Source organism: Odontesthes bonariensis, chromosome 6 (genome assembly GCF_027942865.1).
Source record: "Odontesthes bonariensis isolate fOdoBon6 chromosome 6, fOdoBon6.hap1, whole genome shotgun sequence".
Classification (NCBI taxonomy): Eukaryota; Metazoa; Chordata; class Actinopteri; order Atheriniformes; family Atherinopsidae; genus Odontesthes; species Odontesthes bonariensis.
Genome location: NC_134511.1, coordinates 10,117,805 through 10,144,230, shown reverse-complemented (window position 1 = coordinate 10,144,230; position 26,426 = coordinate 10,117,805). Strand labels below are relative to the sequence as shown.

Here is a 26,426-nt window from a genome sequence, read left to right as displayed (position 1 = left end):
TGCTTGCAACACAGATCCGTCTCCTCGACATCTGAACAGACTCCTGCGATGAAGACTGTGGTCTGCTGTCAAAGCTGTCATTGTTTTTTTTTTAAATGACAGATATTTCTAGTGTTGGTTTCCAGCTGCAGTTCTTATTTTGGAATAAGATGGTCTGGATTGTATCGACTAACCTGTCATGAAACTGTCCCAAGTGAAAAATAAGAAATTTGGGGCTCACAACCAGAAGTGTTGTTGCGGTTTGAATTTTCATGACTTACTAAAACATCGGCAGGCAGCAGCATCAGGCAGCAGTGGCTAATAGGATAGTGAGTGTGACAGCTTATTGCGCCTTTCCATCAATTAGGCAGATGATATCAGAGGTCCAAAGAGCTGGGATTAACAGCAGCCTCATTCTTAAGAATAGACTAAAGCTCCAGGCTGCAGTGACGCTTCTGTTTTCTCTCCGAGCAGATTTGGTTCTTCTGAAAGCTGCTTGTTGAAGACGATAATCTTCATTGCTAGTGTTCACAACTACCTTGAAACTGCCATATTTCCTTTTGATAGATGATTGTATTATCTTTCTAAAGGGTGACTAATATCTAAGGTATATCCTAAAGTTATCCATCCATCCAGAGCTTCACGGACTAATGAAAGAACTGAATTAGCCAATGAGTGCCTGTGGTCTTTTTCTCCCCATTTGATGGGGAGCTAAAGCTTTATCTGGATTGTATCCACACTTCTCTTGACCTATGACATGACCAAATGTAATATTCTTGCTGCTGAGTCTATATTTCAAAGAGCGCTGAATCTGATAAGCGCTCATTGAAAGGACATACAGACATTTCTCATGAGAGTTTCAGAATTGGTTCAAAGTGTTTAGCGTCTCTAAATCCTGCTGTGTTTCGTCCTAAAGCTCCAGGGAGCAGTTGATCACTTGATTGCAGTCTTGGTCCTTTCTTTGCAGAGCACTTGTCAAAACACTCTGAGTAGCCCTCCACAGATAAAAACAAAACACTAGATTGTCTGAGTGGCAGCAACGCAGCAGACAGTGAACATCATTCAACATCAGGAGACAAACAACAACAAAAAGAGCCTTAGACAGAATAGTGTCTGAATTCTTCAGAAAGCATTTGTGGGTGAGACAGTGTGACACTCTCAGGGCCATCATGACCCAGCCAAATAATGTTGTTTCGTAATAAAACACATTCTGGAGGCGACTTTAGCCCTGCTGGCTGCTGCATCCACCGACGACTGCAGATGAGGGCCCATCTGGAAGGTTTTCGGTTTGTGAGAAAAGTCATTTATTTCTTATTCTGCTGTTTGACTTTGATAATTTCGAAGCATTACAGTAAAAGCCTGCTGTCTTTTGTGCTATTTTCACTCGGTACTAAACTCACACACTCGATCGTGGTTTCCAAACGATTTTATCGACTGTTTGTTGTTGTTTTTTTGCATCCTGATGCTTATATGATGCATGCAGATTTTTCATGAATACCCAAATTATCTGAACCTCAGGGCAGCATGAAAATCCAAATCACATGTTAAAAGTAACACGAGATAAACAAAAACATTTCACACACACCATGAAACCTTCGGCCAACTGCCAGCGACCGTCCACGCCTGTGAAAAAGAACTCGTTCAGTAACGTCGATCTGAGAGCATCTTGGTTAAAAACTAGGGCTGGGCAACAATTACAATGTTTAATCTAATTAATCACACGATTTCCCTGATTAATCACGATTAATCGCATTTGTACGCAAAATCCAAAAATGAATTCAAAAGTAGTGTATAGCTTTTAGCATTTAGTTTTATTTTAAATGTGCTGCCATATGAATGAAAGTGCCATAACATTTGTTGTGCAAACACACTTTTAACATCAGCATCTTTCTGTAGTTTTTATGTAGAAGCCTCGCTCCACTGTCTGTTTCCTTGAATGACTTGCTGCTATCAGTTGTGTGTTTTGCCTTTAAGTGATATTTTAGACTGGAACTACTACGCTGAGAAGACAATTCAACTTGGCAGTGTTTACAGATGACTTTGGTTCTGTCGACTCCGCCGTCTGGAAGAACTTTAAAATGAAAATGGCCGAGTAAAAGTTCCGTACCCTTCTCCAGGTTTGGTGGATCCGCCGATTACTTTACATTACATTACATTACGGTCATTTTACAGACGCTTTTATCCAAAGCGTCACTTTCTTTTCCGGTTCCGCAGCAGACAGCAACAGACTTTTACAAAATAAAAGCCTGTGAGCAACAGACTTTTACAATAATAAAATAAATAAGAAAACAAGGGTGGTCTGTAAAAAAAAAAAAAAAACATGCGTTAATGCACGATAAAATAATTATCCGCATTAAATAATCAACGTGTTAACGCGATAATAACGAGTTAACTCGCCCAGCCCCATTAAAAACATTTAATAAATGCTTTTTTGCTTACGATCACACCACTGTTACTTACTTACAATATGAGCAGTTCAGGGGCATAGATAAGGAGAAAGAAAGTGACAGTGAACAAAGAAGAAAGAGGATAAGAATTTGCCCTAAGCTGAAATCCATTACAGAGCTGTTTATGATGCAGTGTCTCCACATTAGGGATGGATGAAAGATTAATTTTCTGAACATATTTGTCCTGTTGCTTACTAATCAGTTCAATCAAACTGGTGAGAGCTCAGCGCTTTCTTTTAGATTGTTGCTCCAAAACATGGCAACCTGCTGAATATTGACATCACACCGTGGTGTTTTTTTATGCTCTCACATATTTTAAAGCGTAGTGGAAATTTAATGAGCTTTTCTTCACTTCTGTTGACAAACTAAGACCAAAGGGTTTCAAATCCACGGGAACCACAAGTACGGCATCGATCGCATTGATCAGAGTTTTTTTTTGCCATGCTGGTTCAATTTTTCATCCCTGAAAGCTGTGTGGAAAACTTTGGTTTTTAAGGCATAATTACATAGCAGTAGCTTTAAAGACCTCCACACCATTTCCTGTTGGGCATCAGGCCGTTTGTTATGAGGTGCCACCAGGGACATAAATCAGAATTAACTTCCATATACACATGTGAAATTAAACTCATCCACATACTATACTCAAAACCTTAAACAAACAATAGTGAAAGGCTCTCACATAAACTAGTGAAAACATTTACCTCTTATATAACCTACTCAAAAGCTCTCATACACACTACTGAAAAGCTTTCATATATACTAGTGAAAAGCTCTCATACACATATGTCAAACCTCTCATTCACATATGTCAAACCTCTCATACACATATGTCAAATGTCAAACCTCTCATACGCATATGTCAAACCTCTCATACGCATATGTCAAACCTCTCGTACACATATGTCAAACCTCTCATATACATATGTCAAACCTCTCATACACATATATCAAACCTCTCGTACACATATGTCAAACCTCTCGTACACATATGTCAAACCTCTCATATACATATGTCAAACCTCTCATACACATATGTCAAACCTCTCATACACACATGTCAAACCTCTCATACACATATGTCAAACCTCTCGTACACATATGTCAAACCTCTCATATACATATGTCAAACCTCTCATACACATATGTCAAACCTCTCGTACACACATGTCAAACCTCTCGTACACATATGTCAAACCTCTCGTACACATATGTCAAACCTCTCATACACATATGTCAAACCTCTCATACACATATGTCAAACCTCTCATTCACATATGTCAAACCTCTCATACACATATGTCAAACCTCTCATACACATATGTCAAACCTCTCATACACATATGTCAAACCTCTCGTATACATATGTCAAACCTCTCATACACATATGTCAAACCTCTCGTACACATGTCAAACCTCTCATACACATATGTCAAACCTCTCATACACATATGTCAAACCTCTCGTATACATATGTCAAACCTCTCGTACACATATGTCAAACCTCTCATACACATATGTCAAACCTCTCATACGCATATGTCAAACCTCTCGTACACATATGTCAAACCTCTCATACACATATGTCAAACCTCTCATACACATATGTCAAACCTCTCATACACATATGTCAAACCTCTCGTACACATGTCAAACCTCTCATATACATATGTCAAACCTCTCATACACATATGTCAAACCTCTCATACACATATGTCAAACCTCTCGTACACATATGTCAAACCTCTCATACACATATGTCAAACCTCTCATATACATGTCAAACCTCTCGTACACATATGTCAAACCTCTCGTACACATATGTCAAACCTCTCGTACACATATGTCAAACCTCTCGTACACATATGTCAAACCTCTCTTATACATATGTCAAACCTCTCATACACATATGTCAAACCTCTCATACACATATGTTAAACCTCTCATATACATATGTCAAACCTCTCATTCACATATGTCAAACCTCTCATACACATATGTCAAACCTCTCATACACATATGTCAAACCTCTCATATACATATGTCAAACCTCTCATACACATATGTCAAACCTCTCATACACATATGTCAAACCTCTCATACACATATGTCAAACCTCTCGTACACATATGTCAAACCGCTCATACACATATGTCAAACCTCTCATACACATATGTTAAACCTCTCATACACATATGTCAAACCTCTCATATACATATGTCAAACCTCTCATACACATATGTCAAACCTCTCGTATACATATGTCAAACCTCTCATACACATATGTCAAACCTCTCATACACATATGTCAAACCTCTCGTATACATATGTCAAACCTCTCATACACATGTCAAACCTCTCATACACATATGTCAAACCTCTCGTACACATATGTCAAACCTCTCATACACATATGTCAAACCTCTCATACACATATGTCAAACCTCTCATACACATATGTCAAACCTCTCATACACACATGTCAAACCTCTCATATACATATGTCAAACCTCTCATACACATATGTCAAACCTCTCATACACATATGTCAAACCTCTCATACACATGTCAAACCTCTCATACACATATGTCAAACCTCTCATACACATGTCAAACCTCTCATACACATATGTCAAACCTCTCGTATACATATGTCAAACCTCTCATACACATATGTCAAACCTCTCGTACACATATGTCAAACCTCTTGTACACATGTCAAACCTCTCATATACATATGTCAAACCTCTCGTACACATATGTCAAACCTCTCATACACATATGTCAAACCTCTCGTACACATGTCAAACCTCTCATACACATATGTCAAACCTCTCGTACACATATGTCAAACCTCTCGTACACATATGTCAAACCTCTCATATACATATGTCAAACCTCTCATACACATATGTTAAACCTCTCATATACATGTCAAACCTCTCGTACACATATGTCAAACCTCTCATACACATATGTTAAACCTCTCGTACACATATGTCAAACCTCTCATACACATATGTCAAACCTCTCGTACACATATGTCAAATCTCTCGTACACATATGTCAAGCCTCTCATACACATATGTCAAACCTCTCATACACATATGTCAAATTGTTGAGCAATGCCACTGCTTGCGTGAGGTGTTCAGCGGACTGCGGTCACGCCATCTGCGCTTCGGAAAGGCACGGTCCCGCTATCTACTCTTGAAAATCGAGCGCGCGTCTACAGTATTTTAGCTTCAACGGACACGATCAGGACCCTGTCAAATGCTACAAGACTTGGGCAGCAACCGATCACTTCAACTCCAGCTCCGGACTCGGTGGATAGCGCTTAGCATCTCTTTTTCCGTCCTGCCAGCTCAGCATGCCTTTGCCAGCTGCAGGGTCTCCGTTGAAGCCAAAATAAAGTTGAGTAATGCCGCTGTTTGTGTGAGGTATTCAGCGGGTGGCTGAGCAATTGTCGTTTATTTTATTTCATAAAATACCGGCAGGAGATTGCACAAAATGCACGAAGCTAACCAGAATGACTTCTGTTTAAAACTCCAACTCCCAGTTTAATAAAACACCTTCCTGTTACACTGAAATGCCTTCCGTTTCAACTGAAATGCCTTCCGTTTCAACTGAAATCCGCAAATATTTGACATATGTGTATGAGAGGTTTGACATATGTGTATGAGAGGTTTGACATATGTGTATGAGAGGTTTGACATATGTGTATGAGAGGTTTTCACTAGTATATATGAAAGGTAAAGCTTTTCACTAGTATACATGAAAGCTTTTCAGTAGTGTGTATGAGAGCTTTTGAGTAGGTTATGTAAGAGGTAAATGTTTTCACTAGTTTATGTGAGAGCTTTTCACTAGTGTTTTTGCAAGGTTTTGAGTATAGTATGTGGAAGAGTTTAATTTCACATGTGTATATGGAAGTTAATTCTGATTTATGTCCCTGGTGGCACCTCATAGTTTGTAGCGGCTTTGATCAATTTCAAAATCTCAGCTTTCAGTCTCATACCATTTGTGTGTGTGTGTGTGTGACATTGTTTTTTTTTCATTAAAACCGTGGTATTTTCAGCGAATCGCTTCTGCAGATCCGATGGCACCGCTGGACAGAATCACATCTCGCATCCTATTATCTGATGGTCAAGGAGCACTTTTATAAGGCATGCACCCTGACTTATAATACGTGTGAGAGAGAAGATGCAGATTTATAGTATTCCCCTGCCTCTCATTTTACTGGGAAAAGAGGGGATGCTCCTGCCTGACTGATCCTGAATTCTGTCAGAGACACTTAAAAGGACCTCGGGGCTTGAGGGAACTTGAAGTTTTCATTGGCGTCTGAGGCTGTTAACTTCTGAGACTATTAACTTTTCTTCTATCTTTACTCTTGCAGACGTGGCAGCATTGAGGAAGAGAGCGCCACGGTGAACTCATTACACTTCAATTTAAAAAAACATACCTACCAGCCTATTCCCATCGTTTTCATGAATTAATTTAGTCGTGAGCTTAGGAGTCAATCAAGGTATTAAACGAGCACATGGCGTACGAAAGAAAAAAAAAACTGGGCGACTGCGTGGTTGTGGGTGAAACCACAGGAATGACTCACAGTGGATAATTTTCTGACCTCGTCTCTAAATGCTCCTGCGTGTAATTGGTTTGAAGCGAGGCTAACTGCGAAGCAGCCTGATAGTGTGTGCTGACATCCAGAACATTTAGAATCTCTGTCTGCAGCTGGAAGATAAATACAAACAATGAGCAGTGGTGGGAATGCCTGCTGCAAACGTGAGAGCGCAGCAACGACAAAAAGTGGGATTTGTCTGTTATGTGACACTTCTTGAAGGGAAACGAGCCTAATGGTGCCGTGGAGCATTCTCTGTTTCTTACTTATTCACTTCAGTTTCTTTTTGCCACACAATCGAATGCGTCTGAGGTAGTTGGATCAATCCTATATTGTATTTTTGTGTAATAATCTAGATTTCATTTGCATTTGAACAGATTTATGAGTTGGCACACAGTTTTATGTGCTCCGGTTGGGTAAACACTCTACAGTCATTTTAAACCTACAGTGCATCTTATCATCGGGCTACTCCTGTGGGAGGCAAAAGACGTCAGTTTGTCTGGAAGTATCAAGGATATTAGCACAGCCGCTCACTTGATTGCTAATTTCCCATCTTTCTTTAATCATGAATTATTTAGGGTTTCGGCTGGCAGCTGTCGGCTGCTTCCTTATGGGACTATGCAGAGTCGGTGTTCCTTAGTCAGAGCCACTGCACGCTTGAAACTAACTTTTTTATAATGCCATGATGATCGACATCCCAAACACTGAACTCGGGTTCAAAAATGGCTACGTCCATAAGTTTTCTTCCGTCATTCAAAACGAGTCCCTTCAAAATGTTAGATGTTAGAAATTAAGCGATAGACTCAGAATATGAGCAAAGGAAGCGTTGCTGAGTAGAAAAAGCAGTGCAGGGTGGTTGGAGGGAAGTGTGGAAACGACTAGAGATGCACCGATCAATCGGCCACCGATTAAAAAAGCCGGTTTTATATCCAATCGGCCCCAATCGGTGACCGGCCGGTCACTGTCGTAATTTCCGGTTTTCGGCTGATCAAACTGACCCGCATGCGTAGCAGCTCAACGCGCCCAGAGCAAAACAGCTAAAAACTAGCAAGACTCAGGAAGAAAACATGTCACTGATTTGGACTTTTTTCACTTTGTGCCAGGACGACCCAAAACACGCTGTTTGTAATGCTTGCAAGTCAAAAGTAAGCCGCGGAGGATCAACGCCTAAGACATTTGGAACAACAAACTTTGGAAACCGCTTATAGTGGTCACGGATATAGTAGGCTTGGGACAGAATCATTTCTATACAAATGCTGTTTAAATAATTTGTTTTATAGTAATCAAGAAATCCGCTTATAGTGTTCATTTTTGGCCATTTTATGAATGTAAACATGTGCAAAAATAATTTTAAAACTACGTGTAGCTATTATATTTTTTACTCCCTTGATTCCTTTCTGGACGTCTGCTTCTGCCTCGCTAGCTAACGGAACGAGTTGACACCGGGCAGCAAGCGCGCGAATCATGGCTGGAAAAAGGAAGTCATGGAGGAGCATGTGTCCGAGGATGGGTGCTGGAGAGCGGATTGAATGAATGCGCGTGTGACCGCTGGAAGCTCCAGGCTGGTTCTTGTAAGATGGGAGGCCGGTGGTTTTGCGCATGCGCCGAGCCGATTTTCTAAGTTTCGTTTTCACGCCAAGTAGCACAAATCGACAGAACACCGGCACGGAGGAGCATAGATCCGAGCAGGGGTGCTGAAAGGCGGATTGAATTCAAACTTTATTTTCAGACTTGTAAAAAAAAAAAAATGCACAGCAGAGAATAAGTAACGTACTGTATTTGAGTTAGCCTACAGTATGTCTGCGCACTGCGCAGTACTGTAATTAAATTTGCATGATAATAAAATTCAGTAAATGCTGAAGCTATTCATTTCATTTCGTTTCGTTTCATTTAATTTTTCTCATTGAAAAACGATACAAATGGTATTTAGATGATATTCTGCATAAAAAAATAAGTGAAATACCTGTGATACAAATTTGGTTTTAGTAATCAACCGCTTATAGTGTTCAAATTCGCTCTGGACCAACGTGATCACTATAAGTGGTTTCCACTGTACGCCACTTGGAAAAGAAGCACCTAGGTTTGTTTAGCAAATATAAGGAGGACACTGCCGCTAAGAGGAGGGATGCAGCAGAGTCGCAGCAACCACAACAACCCTCCACCGTGGCTGCTATGTTCAACATCAACACTGAAAAGTCCACCGCCACCACTAGGAAAATAATGGAGTTCATGGCACTGATGAAACACCTGAGTCCACGGTACAAATGACCAAGTTGGCGGTACTTTTCTGACACAGCACTGCCAAATGTTGTCTGGGAGAAGGGTACTTGTATTAAATTTGGGAAAGGGTACTCAAGCCAAACAAATATAGTGTCTATTATATGATTATAATTATTTCTTAGATAGAAAATCGGTATCGGAAAAACCGGTTTTGGCAGGTCAGACCTCCTCAAAAACCGGAAATCGGTATCGGCCAAGAATTTTGCAATCGGTGCATCTCTAGAAACGACCTTTTTAAAGCCTCAAATTCAGCTTCTGGCCTTCACCGTCTTGGCCTTTTTGGAGCCAAAAGGGACCATATTTGGACGAGTGGGTGGAGCGTAAAGGCATACAATCTACTGGAAGAACAGCTTACAAATCAGATGGAGCAGTAGAGCTCGCAACACCATAATGTGTGACTCGTGGCAGAAGTTGAAACTTTACTTCCTAGTAATAATAATAAGGGACCGAGCAGGGAAACTGCAAGGACGTGGGACGACGAAATTTGGTACACTCATTCATCGTGCCCAGACGCACAAAAAAAGTCTCCTGCTGCGGGGGGGGGGGGGGGAATTCATGGCGAAACTTTTTCAAAACTTAAAGGGCGTGGCCGTGGCGACTTCTCAAATTTCGATGACTCGCCATCACTCTTCACAAGAAATTAAGTTGCTTATAACTCCCACATACATTATCCAATCTGTCCCAAACTTCATAGCGTGAATGCTGGACCCAGCCTGAACGTGTACATATTATCATAGTGACATCCACCTATAGCGCCACCTGCTGGTGGTTGGAAACGTCTTTTTTTTTTCCACACCTCGCATTTGATCGACTCCTCCTACAGATTTAATGCTACAAGTTTCAAACTTGAACAGGTTACTCTTAAGACATGGGGGAAAAAATCATGGAGAAACCTCAAAGGGCGTGTCCGTGGCAAGGCGGTGAAAAGCTTGTGATGGCGTTTGTGATTTGAAAGCCTTATCATCATCGTAAGGTCATGAAACTTGGCACACACGTCCACCCTGTCGACCTCGTACGTATGTAAAGGGTATCGTGTGTGGGTGGAGCAAAATGGCTCAGTGGTGCCCCCTAGAAATTTCTAAAAAAAAACCTCCTCATTGGGGTTATTATGTGCTCGTACGTACGCAGAGGGTATCGTGCGCGTGAGCAGAGCTGCGCGACTACAACGTCCAGCGCATGCCCCAACGTACGCACATCTCGGTCCCGCATACAGCTGCTTGCAGCTTTCTAGTTATCAGCTGTATTGCATTTTAAGGCGCTTCGTCTTTGGCTTTAATTCATGATGGTAGATGTCTCTGTCCTTAATACAGTCTGTGGTTTCAGTGAAGTGTTTGTATTGTCACCATGACAACAAAGCTACAAATTAAACCAAAACGATAATTTCCCTAACCTGTGCAAAGTATTTGTTTTAACCCCAACAAAACACACACACACCTACACACACATCTTGTGGTTTGGCAAAAAACACTACAACTTAATGTAAGATTTTTACCAATCAAAGTAAGCACATGGTGCCACCTGTCAGCATCAAGATGGGCATATCTCCTGGTCCTGGCCAATGCTCCAGCGTTATGTCAAAATGTTACAGGAAGCCTCTCGCTGCATTAAAGGTCAACTGGATGCTACGCTTTTCACTGTCATTTTGCTGGCAGACTTCAAATCTATATGTAGCACACTTAAGGATTCAAGTATTCTGTTAAATTGTTTATAAAAGCAGGCTGGAGACTCAGCCAGAAAGTATCAGATTTACTTATAAACTCGTATGAGAACTGGAGCCCGGCCAGTTGTTCTTGTAAATGGGAGGAAAAAGAGGCGGTTGATCGGGGGCTCTGGGAGTTGGAAATGAGTTTAGTGTGAAAGTTGCTTCCAAAGCGCCGTGTGTGCGCAGTCCAACCAAGTGTCAGGGAAGATGCCAGAGCAAATGTGAGCCTGCAAGGTGCAGAAGCGAAACTGGACCGTCTGACCCTGAGCTGGCACAAACTCCTTCCGTGAGAAGGACCTCTGTCCACACACAGGTGGATAGTTTAGTTTTTCTCTCTACTAGGATTACTTAGATGGAGGAATGTGATTACATTCATAGTGTTTCTTCTTTCTCTGTGTGTGCAGCTGATTTTGGAGGAAAGTGGAAAATGATTTTTGATCAGATAATAATTCGACACCTAATGTTGAAATATTGACCAGCATTCTGACTTACACCTTTGAGAAAATGATTTGTGTGTCCTCTGTGTTCAACCTAATTGCATTTAGAAAATATAAACAAACTCTAACTTTGATAGCAGTAACATATTCTACATAAGTTGCATTAGAGGTACGGTGTTACATCAGCCTTCCTTTTGATCACACCTTTAAATCATTTGCCAGCAGAGGATACTAATTCTTGCCCTTTTTCAGAGGAATCTGTGTTTTTGCTTCTCTGTGGTTTAGGTCTGATTCTTCTTGTCATGATGCTCGATACATGGTCCAGACTGCAGGCGGGCCAGTCAAGCACACACGCTCAGTGTCCATAAAGCTGCACTGTTGGAAGCTGTGCAGGAGGAGCTCTGACAACGTCAGACCTTCTGGGAAAAAATGCCACCTTTATGGCTGCACACCTGTCCGTATTTTGGTTTCTTCAATGGTACCGTCACATATTTAAAGTCGTCCTTGCCATGAACACTGATGCACCCCCATAACCGTCACAGAGGCTGGCTTTTAAAGCTTTCTCTGTGATCAGTCTGGCTGGTCTTTCTCATCTTTGGCACGTAAAACCAGATCTATTTTTACGTCAAAATCTTTTATTCCATCTGAGACGAGCTTGTGTCCGGAGAACTTTGATACTTTGAGAGTTGATGCATGGGTTCCACCTTGTGTAATGCAGGTTGCAGAGACTCTTGAGACGTGTGGCTATACTGATCCTGGTAAAATGTAAATGTATTTTATAGTGCTGGGACTTTAGCGCGTTAATTTCGATTAATTAACTACAAACATATTAGCGCGTTAAAAAAAAAACGCATTTTAATCGCACACTATAATTTTTTTTTTTTTTTTTTAAATACAGACGGATGGAAGCGCCAACAAGAGCGTGGTTGTGTGCAGATTATGCAACAAGGAATTTGCGCATCACCGCAGCGTATCAAGCCTCAAATATCACCTCAACGCTAAACATGTAGCAGCTAGCGTGGAAGCTAACGGGGGCCCAACGCAGCTTAACATCCAAGATTCTATATACTGTGTTTTCATGCATGCTACATTCAGATTTCAAGTAGGGATATGTTCTGTGTTTGTTGAAATATTGTTGAAAATGTTAATTTTCTAAAGGATAAAGTATATGCGATTAAAATGCGATTAATTTTGATTAATTAATTTCAAAGCCTGTAGTTAACGCGATTAAAAATTTTAATCGAGTCACAGCCCTAATATTTTATTTATACAGCCCTTTACAGACAATCCTTACAGTGTACCAAAGTGCTTTACAGCAGGTAAAAAATAAAGAGAAGAATAAGTAAAAATAAATAAAAACAATAAAAGAACAGTGAAAGCAATAAAATACAACAAAATGAAATAAGATAAAAGTGCAATCATACTACTGGGTATTAAAAGCAATCCTAAATAAGGAGGTTTTTAGCCTAGATCTGAAGAGGCCCAGGTCAGAAATAAGACGCAGCTGGATGGGGAGCTTATTCCAGAGCCTGGGGGCAGCGACAGAAAAGGCTCGGTCACCCCAGGGTTTGTATTCGGACCTGGGCACTTCCAGCAAAAAGTGATTTGATGACCTCAGAGCTCTACCAGGATTGTGGACTGTTAAAAGCTCAGATAAATATGATGGGGCGAGGCCGTTAAGAGCTTTTAAAACAAACATTAAAAGTTTAAAATCAGTTCTATAAAGGACAGGAAGACAATGGAGGGAGTTAAGAACAGGAGTGATGTGCACACGTATGTTGGTGTTGGTTAAAAGACGGGCAGCAGCGTTCTGCACAAGTTGAAGGCGACTGAGAGAAGACTGGGAGACGCCAACATAAAGTGCATTGCATTAGTCTGACCTTGAACTTATTAGGGCATGGATGGCTTTCTCAAGGTCATGGCGACTTAAAAACATTTTAACTTTGGCCAGGAGACGCAACTGGAAAAAACTAGTCCTGACAACATTGTTAATTTGTTTGTCCAACCTCAGATGACTGTAGCTGGTAGCTAACTGGTAGCGTGACGGCTTCTCATGCAGTCCAACCTGAGCGCAGGGGCTTCTGTTCTTCACCTTAGCTCCCTGAATCTTTTCATCTTCAGTCTTTTCTTTTATCTTTCTGAGTTTTCGGTGGACGCTCCTTTTATGCCCAATCCTGACCCCCTCACATGGGAACTTTTTTCTGACTGTTGAACCTTCTTGAGCACTGTTGCTTTTATATTTTATCAACTTTGCCGTCTTTCTTTCCTCTCTCCCAACATTTTATCAGTATATTTTTCGTGCATCAAATTCATTCAAATTTTCCAAATATAATGTCGTTGGTCAGTTGTCTGTTAAAATAAATTCAAAGAAATGAACAAATTACGAATTTTTGTTGGATTTAAGAAAACTTGCCAACTTATCTTGAATTTTTTTCTTTAAAGTCCTATCACAAAAATGCCCAGTTATGACAGAGATATGGTTTGGGATGATTTAGCAATGATCAAATGGGCACATTTTGAAGCAGCTTTCAGCCTACAGGCGTGTGATGCCTGCTGTAGTACATCATTAGGATTGGATGAGCCGTGCAACCAGTTTGTACATTACTGTCCTGAAAAAGGTGGCATATTATTTCCACCTTAACTGAAAGGTGTGACTGGCTTCTTATTGCTGGAAATCTGAGGGCTGCAGGTAGCCATCAGACTGCAATTTTGTGCCAGTAATGATGTAGATCTTTCTGACCACCAGCAGCGTTTGTTGGGTAACCAGGTGATAATTGCAAACAGATGGAAAGTTGCACGAAAAGAATCACAACAAGCATGTAACCCCAACAGACCCCAATACATTTATGGCTGGCACTCAGAAACACACAGTTACCCCTGAATAAATGCCTTCATGTTACATTAGCGCATCTGCCTTTGTGTAGTTCATTCATTTATCTAATTATGACATTGTTGGGAAGGACGACTTGGTGTCATCTGTCTGTGTAATCACAATAAAAGATGCAAACAAGAAAAGGATTTAATATTCACCAGAGGTTCTCCTGTAAAGTAGACTTCTCATTAGAAGTTCAAGAACCGTGGTGCATACATTTACATATTAACACAGGGAAAAAAGATTTTCTTGGCAATGCAATAACAGCTCATTGCAATATTTATTTGGATTCATGATCTTATGCACATAATTAGATTTTTTTTAGCAGATGATGATGGGTGATTATTGAAGTGCACGAAAAGGGCTAATGGCTGCTTTTAGCAGTGATGGGGCCTACTGCTGTCAGGGTGATTACAGATCAAGTTTCCAGAACCTGAAGTCTTTGCTCTCAGTGCTGAGGCAGTGGTGTGGTTCTGCCCAGTCGCTGACTTTGGACTCTGTTTCAGGCTGGGATGATCCGCACCGACTCAGATGAGTACTTCATCGAGCCGCTGGAGAAAGGTACTCAGGAGCTGGAGGACCAAGGAAGGGTCCACGTGGTTTACCGCAGGTCGGCTCTGGTCCAAGCCTCTGAGGACGTCTCTGAGGACTACCAGCTACAAGGTAGGATGCACAGACACAACGTTTCCTGCTCTTAGAACAGATATCCACCCGGTGTGTCGTCAGCACAGCCAGCATTGTAACTGCTTCTACTTCTGTTGCTGCTGTGATGCCACTACTGTTTAACCTTCATGTGGTCGGTGTGTGATGCAGCTTCCTGTCGTAGTTCAGATTTTTACATCTATTTAGAAGCTGTAGTGAGGAATCTAACGCATCTCAAATCCACCTGTCCGGTTTACATTGTCAATACGGAGCTCAGAGTATGGTCAGAGCAGGACTAGCTGTCTGCTGTCTTTTCTCAATGTCTCGATGTCAAAATCACAAACTGATTTATCAATCACGTGACCATAAGTGGGTTTTCAGTGACGAGCAGGGCAAAATCTGAAATGATCTTTGGAAAACCTGTAAAAAAAAACCTGAGTGAATCTGATATATTTCATTTACGCTGCCAGTGGTTGTAATTCAATATAAGAAATAGTTTTCCTAACTGGAAACTAGAGCTGATAGGCTCATCTCATCTTTGTAGTTTCAGCCTTGGTGTGTCCTCGCTCCTCCGTCCTCCTGATTGTGATCTGGTGTGTCGGGTTATTCCTAAAAAAAATTTGATGTGAAGATGCACAAATAGAGGAGTCGAGTGTGTTTCTCCAGGAAAAACAAGATGACAATTACTGCAGTGGGCAAGCTTCTTCGAAACCGTGAAAATGCACTTCAGAGGAACGTATAAGAAAGTATTCTTTTTTCCTTTCTGTTCATCTTTCTTTTAGAGTAGAGGAAACCCTATCAGGTGGAATTAAAGATGTGCCAATGAAAATAGTGTGGCCAGAAAGCTTTCTTTTGCACCTTCAATTGGCCACAAACTGAAAAAACAACTGGGGACACCTGAAATATTCGTATTCAAATGATGGGTTTGGTCTTTAGAACGATATCGAAACAGGTGTTTTCAGCTTGCAGAGGACCTGTGAGATCGTGTCCTTCCCATTCACGGTTTTAATGTTGATAGCACCGTGGGTAAGATTAAGAATGTGGACTTCATCTTCCAGTATAAGCTTTGGCCAACTCATTTATTCTTACAGTAAATCTGTATCAAGATATGGCTGCATTTCTTACCATCCCTTTTACACTGAGCCCTGACTACTATAACTAGTAGGAGAAATAAGTGGATATATAGATAAAAGTCTGAAAAATTAGCCCTCAGGCAGTGATAGAATGAGGAGGTCACATGTTCACATATCACATTTAATTAAAACAGAAGCTTTTATTCAAAAATTGCTGCTTCTTTTTGGTGCCTCTGCTGTAATTGCTGTTATTGATGCCCACTGCTTTCTCCAGCCACCCAGCTTAAGTTTTATTTATACTAAACAAATTTGGTTGTTGCCGCTGATGAAAATGTGATGAGTCACTTCCACTGTGACGGTGAACCATCCTCAAGTGAGGTGATGACTCCAGTGAATCATTGTTTTTCGGAACAACATGTTATGACTTTAAACAGCTAGAAGTGGCTCACATTATGACTAATGTGGAAGAGAACATATTACCAATGTTGGAGATCTTGTCTTGCGGAGTCACTCAAAGATAACATTTTTCTAAACTTTCTCTTGGGAGCCATCATTTTCTGATGATCTAGGTGTGGACGCACATGCGCTGATGACATTGGGCCATCGATTCGCACAATGAATCGAGTCTGTGTCATCAAAACAACTACAGTCTTGTGCATACTCTGATGATGACATTTCCATCCCACGCACGCCACAGGAGCCTCGTCCTCTCGCAAATGTGCAAACTGTCACGCCCCTGTCAGTGTTCACTCCATCTAGTTTTGTCTGTGGTGCAAACAGAGCTGAAATGTTCATTTTTAAGCCCGTATCATCGTATGCATGATATGCATGAATATGTATGGCATCTGCATGAATGCACGCCAGTGTGACGCTGGTATTGATGTCTGAACAGAGCTTCTGACAAACTCACTAAGTATTGCATCCCTTTGACATTTCAGCACAGACATTCTGCCAGCTGAGGTATTTGTTCTGATTGCTTTTAGGGAAATAATTTTCTGTGACCTTATGCCAGTGCATACTGTACCCTACAGACAAAAGCTTCCACTAAGTAAGACCAAAGTGTGTTTAGGCAATCAGAAGCTCAATTTTCTAATTCCCAAAGTGCATTTTAGTTTCCATTTTCCTCCAGAAACATGCTGGCACAGAAGCTGTAAATATCACAGGAGGAATATTCATTAATCTGGAAGTTTTGAACTGTCTCAAAGATATTTTTGGATTGATGTCGGCTGTAGTTGCAGTTACGTGGTTTTTATTTAATACAATAAGGAGAATTCCTGATCATAGATCGGGTTTTATCTTTTTTTCTAAAGTTAATTTCCTGGAATGGCTGCAGAACTTTGAGGCTAAACAAAGGCTAATGCTTACACAGTATGTGCTAAACATGGCCGCCGGGCCTGGGCATCTAAGATGACCATAAGAAATATATTTCTCTGCTTTTAAAATGGTGTTTTATTTTCTTTTAGCATTTAACAAAACGTTTCCTTTGAACCATGCTTTTTGTTACTCAAATGAATACAGGTTTCAGTCTCTAACATGAAAACAGACCTGCATCACATTACAAACAGGAAAGTTTGACCCCCATCAAAGTCAAAGCTCAGCTTTAAAGACCCCATTAAATGTCTTCTGGGGTGCTATTTGCTCCTGCATTTTTAAATGTTTCCTGTAAAAACAAACATTAGGGAGGCTGCCCCCTTCTTTTCCCTGAAAAGCCTACTCTGCTCTGATTGGTCTGCTACAGTGGCCTGACGAGGCAACGCCCACAGCTCTGCATCAGCTGTGCTGAAATTTGAAATTCAAGAAACCATTTCATCGGAAGCAAAGTTAGTTAATATTATGAGCACAAATCACAAGCTGCTTTCCGTCTTTTTTTTTCCAGGACATTTCACAATAACTTGTATTTATATATATATATATATATATATATATATATATATATATATATATATATATATATATATATAAATATTAGGGCTGTGCAACGATTAAAATGTTTAATCTAATTAATCACATGATTTCCCTGATTTATCGCGATTAATCGCATTTGTACGCAAATCCAAAAATGAATTCAAAAGTAGTGTATAGCTTTTAGCATTTAGTTTTATTTTAAATGTGCTGCCATATGAATGAAAGTGCCATAACATTTGTTGTGCAAACACACTTTTAACATCAGCATCTTTCTGTAGTTTTTATGTAGAAGCCTCGCTCCACTGTCTGTTTCCTTGAATGACTTGCTGCTATCAGTTGTGTGTTTTGCCTTTAAGTGATATTTTAGACTGAAACTACTACGCTGAGAAGACAATTCAACTTGGCAGTGTTTACAGATGACTTTGGTTCTGTCGACTCCGCCGTCTGGAAGAACTTTAAAATGAAAATGGCCGAGTAAAAGTTCCGTACCCTTCTCCATGTTTGGTGGGTCCGCCGATTACTTTCTTTTCCGGTTCTGCAGCAGACAGCAACAGACTTTTACAAAATAAAAGCCTCAAATAAATGTTTAAAAAAAAAAAAAAAAAAAAAAAAAATTTATTAAAAAAAAAAAAATAAAAATATAAAACATGCGTTAATGCACGAAAAAATATTTATTGGCTTTAAATAATTAATGAGTTAACGCGATAATAACGAGTTAACTCACCCAGCCCTAATATACAGACATCCCAAGTCACCCGGAAGTTCCGGGAGTCTCCCTGATATTGATAGTTAATCACGGATGCCCGCGAGTCGGATAAAATATCCCGGATTTTAGACTATGCGAGGGAGTGTTTTTTTTTTTTCAATGCGAGTGAGAGCGTGCAGGCAATACAATAACTCGTGCACCATGCGCGTTTAGACTGTGCAGGCACGAGAGAGAGAGAGAGAGAGAGAGAGAGAGAGAGAGAGAGAGAGAGAGAGAGAGAGAGGGGTGTGGGGAGAGGTTGTTTGTGAAACCTGTGCTTATCTGTCCAAATCGATACTCTGTTCAACGAGCGTTCAAGGCGACTGCTTGTCAGAGGGCGCGCTAATTGGTTTAGTCAGCAAAATAAGCCAATAACGTTCGGTGTGGGAGGGCTTCCATTTACAGTACTCTCTGACAGTCACCACTCAAAACTGTGCATCCTGCCAAATGGCAGAGGGTGAATCCTCGAGTAAAAAACGAAAATATAAGACTCATTTTACAGCAGAATATACTAAAGTATATCAATGTCTAGTGAAGGTGAAGAATGATGACACTGTGGCGAGGTGCACTGTATGCAATAGTGACTTCAGTATTGCCCACGGCGGACTTAATGACTGTAAAACATGTGAAGGTAAGCATCTCCCTGAAATGAGTTTTTGGAACTTGGGATGTCTGAATATATAAAACAAATGAGTGAAACATATGAGACAGACGAGCAATAAAGGGTTAATGTAGAGTCTTGTTGGTGCTGTGGGAGATTATCAACAGCATTTGGCGGAGCCATCACAGCTGTTTGATTCTTTGCCACGCCTCTCGTGGGATATTTTGGTGCTGATTGGATTTCTTACTCTTAACCAGTCTGCCCTCTGTCGTGTCTGATGACTGGAGGACTGTCAGATTGATTTTCCGGGCCCGTTGGGGTAGATGGCAGAGGATGGGTAATTCCTCCAACAGCTGCTGCGATGCAACTGTGCAAGCACGTACTCCATTTGAGGAGCTGCTCAGTGGGGGGAAAGAAAATGATTCAAGCTGGTGAATTCAGCCACTTTCATGTGATTTATTTTTGAAGATTTCTGGGGTACTTTCCCCAAAATTCTATCTTGTGTCGGTTCCCTTGTGTTATGTCTAATTTCTTGCAGCCCAGGGGTTGTCACTGCATCTACGTACGTGCTGCTATGTGATGCCATCATGAGCTTTAAAGAATTGATCACTTGAGTGATTTTTCCACTCTGAAAGCATCGGATGTACACTCCTGTACAAGCATGACCTTTTAGTATTGATCAAATAGCAAACAAAGCAGCTGTTAGTTCAGTTGTTGCTCTGTTATTCAGACTTGTTTTTGCAATTATGCAGACGCTGATATTGGATACTTTTCACAAGGAGCTCAAGTGCCACCGGCAATGTAACGTAAGTGGGCTTTGTGGTTTCAAATTGGGTGAGTTTTCTGTCATTTACAGTCGGTCTAAACTCAGCTGTGCAGACCACAACCTTGTTGTTCACAACCCCGAGTGGTTGTGTGACTCATTTCTGCTCTTCTCAAAAACGACTCTCGCTCACATATTTTTTATAAAATCCTGCTTTTTATAACTGCAGCGTCATCTTAGAAAAAATCCCAATTCAGGTAATTTAAAGGCAACATCTGTGTAGCGGTTTTACTCTTATATGTACAGAAAAAGTTCAAAGCAGCAGAATGTCAACATTTTCTCACACAGTCCACAGCGTCGTGGACTTGGATACACTTCAGTTAATCAGTCCATTCCAGACGAGAGTGGTTTAATTCATTGGCCAAAACCCTCTTGTTTTCTCTGCTGCAGTGTCAAATCCTGCAGCTTTTGTTTTCAGTCCCAATCGAAGTCACACCAGAATCCACTAAACTGCAGCCAGACTCTGCAGAAACACACTGCACAAGCAGAGCGGCACGCTCAGCCATCACTTTTGGCAAACTCTCCACGTCGGGCTGGTGCAGAAATAAAGTTCTGCCTAACAATAAACTTTGGCAGACGTTACTCCGACCAAACTCCTTCCGTTCACTAGTGAGGCAAATCTGAAGCCATCTTTTGAAAAGCTGCTTTGATTATTGAAAAATTGAATAAGCTAGGTTGCTCATGGCTGTTGCAGAAGTAACTGTTGAAAATGAAGATTGCTCTACTCTAGGTATTTCTTTCATGTTAGGAAACATTTGGGATATTTGATCTTATCTGGGGGGCTGCACGGTGGTGTGGTGGTTAGCACCGTCGCCTCACAGCAAGAAGGTTCCAGGTTCAACACCCAGCTGGGGCCTTTCTGTGTGGAGTTTGCATGTTCTCCCCGTGTATGCGTGGGTTCTCTCCGGGTACTCCGGCTTCCTCCCACTGTCCAAAAAATCATGCATGTTAGGTTGATTGGCATCTCTAAATTGTCCTTAGGAGTGAGTGTGAGCGTGCATGGTTGTTTGTCTCGTATGTCTCTATGTGGCCCTGCGATGGACTGGCGGCCTGTCCAGGGTGTACCCCGCCTCTCGCCCATTGACTGCTGGGATAGGCTCCAGCCTGCCCGCGACCCGACTGACGGATTCAGCGGTATAGATAATGGATGGATGGATGGATGGATCTTATCTGGACGTGTCCAAGGTGACCCCGCTTCTCGCCCAATGGCAGCTGGCATAGGCTCCAGCCCCCCCACACGACCCTAAAACTGGATTAAGCGGGTATAGAAAATGGATGGATGGATGGATCTTATCTGATAAGACCCCAGCTCATCAGTGATGCCATTTTAATTTTTGAAGGTCAGATGTCAATCAAGTCTTCTTCGAAATTGGCAAAAAACACCTTAAGCGTTTCTAAAATGTTTCTTTTGACCATGAACTAAATCTCATCAAAAACAATCAAAAACAATTGAAACCCAACTGGTGAGACATTAATTGTTCTCCTCAAGTCTATTTCATCTTTGGTCCCTGTGATCTTGAGTAAAGTGTAGAAATATACCTCAAAGGAGTTTGGGCATGTATTTTAGTGATGAAATGGTTTCAGTAGCTGAGCAGGACAACCCTGATTTGGTACTCCTGCTACATCGACAGACTGGGTTGATAACTATTTCTTGAGTAAATGAATAGCCTATTAATTTTTGACACTAGTTTGTCAGTCTGAAAGAAGCTTTCTCTCACACCCAGGAAAGGCTGTTGAAAGTCATTCTTTGAGGGAAGTTTGGAGAAAAAGCTTCATGTCTGAAAATTCAATCATACCTTTATTCTTAAACTGTTTCATCTCCAAACCGTGGCCTTGTCTGCTTTAACTGCTTCCACTCAAAACGTTTTGGATTTTTGGAAGCAGCAGAGAATTTCCCCAGTTCAGCCACATGAGTGAGCTCAGATACTGATGCTGGGTGACGCGCGAGATGCAAAAACACCTCGTCTTTATGCTGGTGAAAAGAAAGAAAAGAGCCTTCTTCAAACTCCTGACCATGTGCTGCGGCTCTTAACAATAGAGGACTTTTGATCCGTAAAACCATTTCTCATGGTCGACAGGAGCTTCTGTGCATTTCTAATCGTACCATCTAACCTTTATCAGCAGGTGCAGTTTGCACGGTTGCCATGGAAGCGCAGCTTTTGAAACTTCTACTTTTTCTCACTATATAGAATTCTGTCTTTTTTCGAATGTGGTTCAGTTTCTGTCAAGTTCTCCTCATCAGCTGGACCTGATTTGGTCACAGTGAAACAGGAAAGGCAAGGCAAGGCATCTTTATTTATATAGCGCATTTCATACCACAGGCAACTCAATGTGCTTTACATAAAGACAAGGCATTTAAAAGAAAATTAAAACACAGTTAAAAGCAATCAAAGAACAGGGGAAAAAGAAAGATATAAACTCAACCATAAGCACACCGAAAGAGAAATGTTTTTAACCTGGATTTAAAAGTGCTTACAGTTGGGGCTGATTTCAGTTCTGCTGGTAGTTTGTTCCAGTTGTGTGCAGCATAACAGCTAAAAGCTGCTTCACCGTGTCTAGTTTGAACTCTGGGCTCCACTATCTGACTTGAGTCAGCAGATCTCAGAGCTCTACTGGGTTTATACTCTGCTAGCATGTCATTCATGGATTCTGGACCTACACCATTCTGTGATTTGTAGACGAGCAGCAGAACTTTAAAATCTATTCTGTATCTGACCGGGAGCCGATGTAAAGACCTGAGAGCTGGGATGATGTGATGTGATCTCTTTGTTCTGGTTAAAACTCGGGCTGCAGCGTTCTGAATGAGCTGCAGCTGTTTGAGACTCTTTTGGGGGAGTCCAGTCAGAAGACCGTTACAGTAGTCAAGTCTGCTGGAGATGAAAGCATGAATCAGCTTCTCCTGATCTGTTTGGGACATGAAACCCTTCATTCTGGATATGTTCTTAAGTTGATAAAAGGCTGATTTGGTGACTGATTTGATATGATAGTTGAAGGTCAGGTCTGAGTCTATCAGCACGCCGAGGTTCCGGACTTGGTGTTTAGTTTGTAGAGACAGTGACTCAAGATGTTTACTGACAGCAAACCTCTTCTCTTTGTTGCCAAACACAATGACAAAGGGACAATTGCAAGCTGCTGTCACAAGGTTGAAACCCTGCCGTGTTCACGGAGCACGGAAAACAGTGTCTTGGATAGATTCATTCCAACTGTGGGAATACTACCTGTAACCGGCCGGACTGTAGAGAAAGATCATGCCAGCGTTTATGGAACAAGAATCTGGGCAAATAATTCTCCTAATCTTTGCTTAATTTTACCGTTCTTCCTTTTGTAGCTCGTAGAAACGGGATCCGGCAGACACTCCTGCAAGTAAAGCAGCCAGCAGCATTTTCTGTTTTCCTATTAAACAAATTTCTGTGATACGAGTTGCCAAAGAAAGCAAATAAAAGGCGGAGGATAACTCGTGGAAAGGTGATAATAATCATCTCGAACACAGTTTCTTTACAGAGCTCCAGAGGGTCAACAGTCACGGAACAGATTTATTTCTGAAATGAATTTTTTACTGATCTTAATGTTTTTTAATGCTATGATCATTTTCTGCTATGTCTAACCAGTAGGGACTAGTGTTTTTAGATAGTCGACAAGCAGCAGAAGTTAACATGTTCTAAATCCACTTGATGTAAATAACTGTATACAGACCACATTTTTTGGTTAAACTTAGTCTCATCAGTCAGTTTTCGGCAGATTTAGTGCTTTTTTCCTTGATTTCAGTGCTGCTTGTTTGCGAGATCACACAAAAACTGTCAACTGAATTTAATGAAGCTGGAAGGGGACAAAGAATGCATTAAATGTTGGTGCCAGTTGCTCTGACAGTGGACAGCCGTCTCTGAGGGTTAGGGTCACGTCTTAAAGGGATAGTTCGCCTCTTTTGACATGAAGCTGTATGACATCCCATATAGCAATATCATTTATGAACATTGACTTACCCCCCGCTGCGTCCTGTGAGCCGAATTCCAGCTGAGTTTTGCGTTCCACGAAGCTAGTCCGGCTAGTTGGCTGGGGTCAAAAAAATAAAGCGTTTTGCTTCTCAAAAAAATATCCGTTCAAAAGAGTAATACATTTGCATCACAAAATGTTGTCCAGGAAAAAGTCAGACCTCACTTCGCTTGGCGCTATTTTTGCCTCCCTTGATATCAATGCGTCCAATGTAAAACTGTGCAGACCGAAGAGCAGACCGAGCACTCCCTAGCCACCTAGCAATAGCTGCACCTGTTACGGTGTTTACTGCTAGGAAGCAGGGGACTGCTCGGTCTGACTTTTTCCTGGACAACATTTTGTGATGCAAATGTATTACTCTTTTGAACGGATATTTTTTTGAGAAGCAAAACGCTTTATTTTTTTGACCCCAGCCAACTAGCCGGACTACCTTTGTGGAACGCAAAACTCAGCTGGAATTCGGCTCACAGGATGCAGCGGGGGGTAAGTCAATGTTCATAAATGATATTGCTATATGGGATGTCATACAGCTTCATGTCAAAAGAGGCGAACTATCCCTTTAAAGATAAAGGCCCTTTTACATTACATTACATTACATTACATTACGGTCATTTTGCAGACGCTTTTATCCAAAATGACTTACAATAAGAGTGTTCCACATCGGTAGGCAAAAGAACTTCAGGTCACAAAGAAATCATAAGAGCATTTCCTTCCAAAACTAAACAGCTAAGAATATAACTAGTGCTATAGTAAGTGCAGTAAGTTAGGTACCTAGACAAATGGGAAGACAATTTAGAAAACAAAAACAAAGTGCGTAAGGAGCTAGGACGAAACAGGTGATGTCCTAAGAGGGTGGATCTTTTACACTTGATGATAAACTGCTGACACCAACCTTGGAAAAATTCAAACTTCAAAATGGTTTCATCTCAACAATCAATGCAGGCTAATGATTATTCAGACCATTATTCAATGACTGCATTTACAGTCGGACATATCCGTCTCCCATATGCTAACAATGTGCTTCTGTTTGTTTAGTGAAACTGGCTCCTTATGATTCTGGAGATGTTGTAGCTGATTCCAAGCAAAGGAAGCAGCATATTTACATTCTCTTTGCCCAGTTCAGAGCGGACATTGGGATAGAGAGGAGGATTAATTACTATGAACAAAGACGATTACTGCCAGTACTTTTTTTGAAGAATGTAAAGTCTGTATATAAGCAGACCAAGAATGGCTTTACTAGTGAATCACTGGGAGAACAACGCAGACGCTCTGAAACCTGACCTTTATGGTTTGTGATGAACCTTATTGCTCCACAGTACACTGCCTCCACTGCATTAATCCTTGGAAGGATGCAGGTATGTGAGTAACATCACCATAATCCAGCACAGACATGACAGTGGTGGCAACAAGTTTCTTCTTCTTCTCTAGACCAGTTTTAACTTGAATTTGGACATGTGGGACTTTTCTGAGGATATTAAAATCAGATTAAGATTAAGATCAGATTTATTGGTCATGCATATGTAACCGGTATGAAACCTCTGTGTTGTCTTAAGGTTAGAAACAATGGAGACCACACCGCTGTTCTTTCCAAGGTCTTTATTTTCCTCCACCTTTCCTCACCGAACATCAGAAAAAAGGAGCGCCGCGATTGCAATGACGCAAACATTAGCACAAAAAAGTAAAACATGGAGCATACCTGACAAAATAAAATGCCAAATATAAAAGACAAAATGGGAGCTCACCTTTCCTCACCGAACATCGGGCGGGGCCGTGTCTTTTGTCGAGAATGTTGCTCCCCCATAAAAGAATGTACAGAAACAAAAAAAAAGAAAACAAAAGTTCCACCTGACCAGTCTTATAAATATCAGGTTAAAAACAAGAATTTTGTGGAATTATACACAAGCCAAATTAATCCTTGTTACACATGCATACATATGAAATTTGTCCTTTGCTTTTAACCCATCCAGGTTGGCACCTGTTGACACACAAATGCACATCATGCACAGGGTCACACACTCAGAGACAGATGCCAACCTGGAGCGGTGGGCAGCCATTCGCAGCCTGGGGGTACGGTGCCTTGCTCAAGGGCACCTCGGCCATGACAAGGAGGTGGACTGACACCCCTCCAGCTGTCAGTTCCACCAATCTTTGCTGGTGCAGGGTCAGGTGGTTTGCTCTGTTCTCTGTGAATTTATGGACTAATTGTTTTGGCATCATCGTGCCGTTTGAGATGTACTGAATTCTCAGTGTAACATGAAGCCTTCAAATCTTCTGTTATGTCAAACATACTTCAACTGAGTTAAAGAACACTTTGGTTT

At 41.1% G+C, this 26,426-nt stretch overlaps 1 protein-coding gene across 1 annotated transcript in view; it reads left to right on the top strand.

Moving 5' to 3' along the window:
* The window catches only part of adamts3 (ADAM metallopeptidase with thrombospondin type 1 motif, 3), a 173,292-nt gene that overhangs the window by 28,194 nt on the left and 118,672 nt on the right, over positions 1-26,426 (top strand). The window contains exon 4 of the mRNA XM_075467289.1: positions 14,836-14,992. Within this exon, the coding sequence (XP_075323404.1) occupies positions 14,836-14,992 (157 nt within the window). The remainder of the gene's footprint in view (positions 1-14,835; positions 14,993-26,426) is intronic.